The 4,706-nt window shown below is 45.9% G+C and overlaps 1 protein-coding gene across 1 annotated transcript in view; it reads left to right on the top strand.

The window, feature by feature from the left end:
- The window catches only part of MPND (MPN domain containing), a gene marked incomplete at its 3' end in the record, with an annotated part of 33,120 nt that overhangs the window by 17,728 nt on the left and 10,686 nt on the right, over positions 1-4,706 (top strand). The window contains exon 7 of the mRNA XM_015424379.1: positions 1,888-1,984. Coding sequence (XP_015279865.1) covers positions 1,888-1,984 — 97 coding nt within the window. The remainder of the gene's footprint in view (positions 1-1,887; positions 1,985-4,706) is intronic.

Here is a 4,706-nt window from a genome sequence, read left to right as displayed (position 1 = left end):
GAATGCACAGGAACGGAGTTCCGGCTGGCTCCCAAGTTGGCCACGCCCAGCAGGAACTCATTAGCATAATAGACCACACCCCATAGCAGAAACTCATTAGGATTGGCTACATTAGGGGTGTGTGGCCTAACATGCAAAGGAGTTCCTGCTACAAAAAAGGCCCTGGGTTTGGACAACAAACAAGGTAAACAGAATAAGAAGCAAAAGGTGGGTGTAGCTGGGTAACCACACTTCTGGTAACATGGGGTGCGGCCTAATGTGCTAATGAGCTGTGCTGTCAGGGGTGTGGCCCAATATGCTAATGAGTTCCTGCTGTTGGGTGTGGCCTATTATGCTAATGAGTTCCTGCTGGGCTTTTTCTACAAAAAGAGCCCTGAATATCTGTCTTATCTATTTTGTCCTGCCCGTCCCCCCAAAAAGAGTTTCCAGTCAGTCAGTTGGTTAGTCAGTTAGCCTTCATTGGCATAAAACAATATTTACATACCTGTCTTTCTCCCAAGCACCTCAGGACCCAAGATTGGTGACGCCAATATAAAAAGAGTTAGATAAAAATAGATGTCCAAAGAAACATAGGCTTGCAACCAGTGTTCCCTCTAAGCTGAGTTAGGGTGAGCTAGCTCACAGTTTTTTAGCCTCCAGCCCACAGATTTTCGCCTTCGCTCAGGAAGGAGGGCTCCAGAGCAAACTAATTTACACAGTAGCCAAATCGCTCGCTCACAACTTTACTGCTGGTAGCTCAACAAAGTAGAATTTTTGCTCACGAGACCCCACAGCTTAGAGGGAACATTGCTTGCAACCTGCCTAGACATCTGTGGGTAGAGTGGAGGCATTTTCACCGATTCTTCCCATCACTCAGCAACCCCAAACCCACCCTTAAATGCTGCTCTTGGGGAAGGGGGGACCCTCAAGAATAGTGGGGAGGTTGGAAGTCTCCTGGGTAAAAATTGTGCTCCCCACGCGTGCTACAGAAGAAGTCCGAGCCCAGAACATTGGATAATGTTCTTCAGGGCCTGCAAGACAGAGCTCTTCCGCCACGCTTTTCAACTAAGGAGCTGCCACCACTATAGAGTCCTGGCCCTTTGGCTTTGACATCTAGCCTGTGCCGCCCTTGTGCTAGGATGACCATGAGCATAATGACTGTTAGACCTCTGTGTATACTCTTAAAGTAAGCCATCTCAAGCAACTGATTCATCATCACCAACACTTTATGAATTCGTATAAGTTATAACTTGGAACTGTTTTTAGATGATTTTATGTGGATTTTATGTGGATTTGTGTATTATTATGATTTTATGTGGATTTTAATTGCTATTTGTGTATCGACTGTGAGCCACCCTGATAAATAAATAATAAAAGAGGATCAGTAGAAAAGAGAAATATACACATAAAACCATACATATAAAACCAAGCATTTTGCAGACCACATAATATTGCATGATCTTACATAAAACAATTTGTTATAAAGTGTTGCTCATTTTGGTAGTTTTTCCTGTTGTAGCTTTATAGGTAAAGGTTCCTTTGCTCGAAAGCCAGTCGAATCCGACTCTAGGGTTCGGTGCTCATCTCCGTTTCAAAGCCGAAGAGCCAGCGCTGTCCGAAGACGTTTCCGTGGTCATGTGGCCGGCATGACTAAACACCAAGGCGCATGTAACGCTGTTCCCTTCCCACCGAAGCGGTACCTATTTATCTACTTGCAACTTCTTGCTTTCGAACTGCTAGGTTGGCAGGAGATGGAACTAGAGATGGGAGCTCACTCCGTCATGCAGCACCCAGGTCTCGAACTGCTGAACTACCGACCTTCCACAGCCTGCAGTAGCTTTATAGCTGATGGTAAAAGCATGGCTAGAGTTTCTAGTCCTCATGAGGGCAGGTCTTGTATCTCTGCAGGAATCCCCACACCCTGGTAGAGGTGACGTCCTTCGCAGCGCTGAACAAATTCCAACCCTTCAACGTTGCCATTTCCAGCAACGTTCTTCTACTCTTGGTATGTATTGTACACAACAATAAATGTGTATATCATGTTTTCCTAAACAAGCGCAAAGCAGTTTTCAGTGTGTGTGTGTGTGTGTGTGTATATATCTTGCTGTCAAGTCACAACTGACTCTCCGTGCTGCGGAGGGTCTGTTTCCATTGACTACCAGTCAGTCTCCAAGAAACAGGCAAATAGTTTAAAACTGCCTCAAAGATCAGTGAATATTCTAATACAAAATTGGCATGAGTAATTACTTCCCTCCCAAAAGACTGAATAATAATATGTTGTCGAAAGCTTTCAGGGCCAGAGTTCATTAGCTGTTGTCGATTTTCCGGGTTGTATGGCTGTGGGCTTGGCATTGTAGGACCTGACTGGCATCCTCAGAGGTATAACACAGAAAGAAGGAGTACTCTCTGTGTCAAGGCGCCTACCATGTCTCTTCTCACCTTGACACAGAGAGCGCTCCATCTTTCTGTGTTTTACCTTGGAGGATGCCAGTCACAGCTGCTGGCGAAACGTCAGGTCCCACAGTGCCAAGACCACGGCCACACAACCCGGGAAATCTACAGCAGCTAACTAATAATAATTCATAATTATTATTGTATGGCATTGTGTGTAGAATAGCCAGGAGATCCTAAGATTGTCTGGCGGCCAGAAGTTCTAGCTCTCTTAGCGTTATGCACCACTGAGTGGCAAGCTAGACTCTGTTTTTAAGGCAAGAGACATTCAGAGGTGGTTTGCCGTTGCCTGCCTTTGCGTCATACCCCTGGTATTCCTTGGAGGTCACCCATCCAAATACTAGCCAGGGCTGATCCTGGTTAGTGTCAGAGATCTAATGAGATCGGGCTAGCTTAGGCTAGCCCAGGTCAGGATACTGAATAACTGAATAGTTCAGGCCAAAAAGCATATGTTAAAGAGACACCTTTTTTAAGTTACAGTGCCAACAATTTAGACATTAATCCCTTATAAAAAAGGTCGCTGGGGTGTCCAATATATCCTCAACGTATTTTTTTGATAAGTCACAGCTTGAGGTCCATAGAAGCAACTGGTGTAAAACGTAGGGCCCATCGAGTTTCTTCCATTCATTTCTGAGACTTTGCATATCTAATTTACTAAACGACATCAGATGTTTGGAAACAAATATTCTCAGCTTCGTTTTCTCAATGAGGGTTTTCAAGAGTAGGGGAGATTCTGAAACTCTTTAATACTGCAGGGCCATATTTAGATACCAACAGATGTTGCAGTTGTAAATATTGTCATTCAGCAGAGGTCACATCTAGACCTCTGCTGCAAAAATAACAAAAACTCATCATTGTGGTCCATTAATTGATCCAAGGTAAAAATCCCTCTCTGTCCATGCCTTCCATAAAAGAGAGATTGGATTTATACCCCACCCTTCACTACCCAAAGGAGTCTCAGAGCGGCTTACAATCCCCTCCCCACAACAGACACCCTGTGAGGTAGGTGGGGCTGAGAGAGAGCTCTTTCAAGAACTGCCCGTGAGAAAACAGCTCTGAGAGAACTTGTGACTGACCCAAGGTCACACCAGCAGCTGCATGTAGAGGAGTGGGGAATCAAACCCAGTTCTCCCAGATTAGAGTCCATGCTCCTGACCACTAACTTCCCAATTTTTAAATCCGGATCGGCCTGCAGCGTTAATTTAGCATGTGGGGTTGGGTCAAGTTGATATTGTCATGACATTATGCACCATAATTCTCTAACGGCAGAAACTGCAGGAAGAACAGGAGGATCTGTTTTAACACGAGTGGACCGTAATGCAGTCCATTTCAAGGAGAAACGCCAGACAAGAAGCCTCCAAAATAGACCAAGACAGATAGTCCAGCTGAGAGAACCAGTCCAAGTCATTAGTACAAGTTAACAGAGATGCCTGATGATATAAGTGAAGAGCAGGAAAACCAAATCCTCCTTCATTGAGTGGGAGAGCCAGTTTGGTGTAGTGGTGAAGTGCGCGGACTCTTAATCTGGGAGAACCGGGTTTGATTCCCCACTCCTCCACTTGCACCTGCTAGATGACCTTGGGCAAGCCGTAGTTCTGATAAGAGCTATTCTTGAAAAAAGAGCAGTTTCTGTCAAGAGCTCTCTCAGCCCCACCTGCCTCACAGGGTGTCTGTTGTGGGGAGGGGAAGGGAAAGGAGTTTGTAAGCCGCTCTGAGACTCCTTTGGGTAGTGAAGGGCAGGGTATAAATCCAATCTCCTCTTCTTCTTTTACCTCCCAGGGTGTCTGTTGTGGGGAGGGGAAGGGAAAGGAGTTTGTAAGCCGCTCTGAGACTCCTTTGGGGAGTGAAGGGCAGGGTATAAATCCAATCTCCTCTTCTTCTTTTACCTCCCAGGGTGTCTGTTGTGGGGAGGGGAAGGGAAAGGAGATTGTAAGCCGCTCTAGGACTCCTTTGGGGAGTGAAGGGCGGGGTATAAATCCAATCTCCTCTTCTTCTTTTACCTCACAGGGTGTCTATTGTGGGGAGGGGAAGGGAAAGGAGTTTGTAAGCCACTCTGAGACTCCTTTGGGTAGTGAAGGGCGGGGTATAAATCCAATCTCTTCTTCTTTTACCTCACAGGGTGTCTATTGTGGGGAGGGGAAGGGAAAGGAGTTTGTAAGCCGCTCTGAGACTCCTTCGGGTACAAAGGGCTGGGTATAAATCCAATCTCTTCTTCTTCTTTTACCTCACAGGGTGTCTGATGTGGGGAGGGGGAGGGAAAGGAGTTTGTAAGCCAC

Source organism: Gekko japonicus, unplaced genomic scaffold (assembly GCF_001447785.1).
Source record: "Gekko japonicus isolate JY-2015 unplaced genomic scaffold, Gekko_japonicus_V1.1 scaffold5770, whole genome shotgun sequence".
NCBI lineage: Eukaryota > Metazoa > Chordata > Lepidosauria > Squamata > Gekkonidae > Gekko > Gekko japonicus.
The sequence above is the reverse complement of the archived record's forward strand: the minus strand, read 5'-3'. Positions and strand labels throughout refer to the sequence as shown.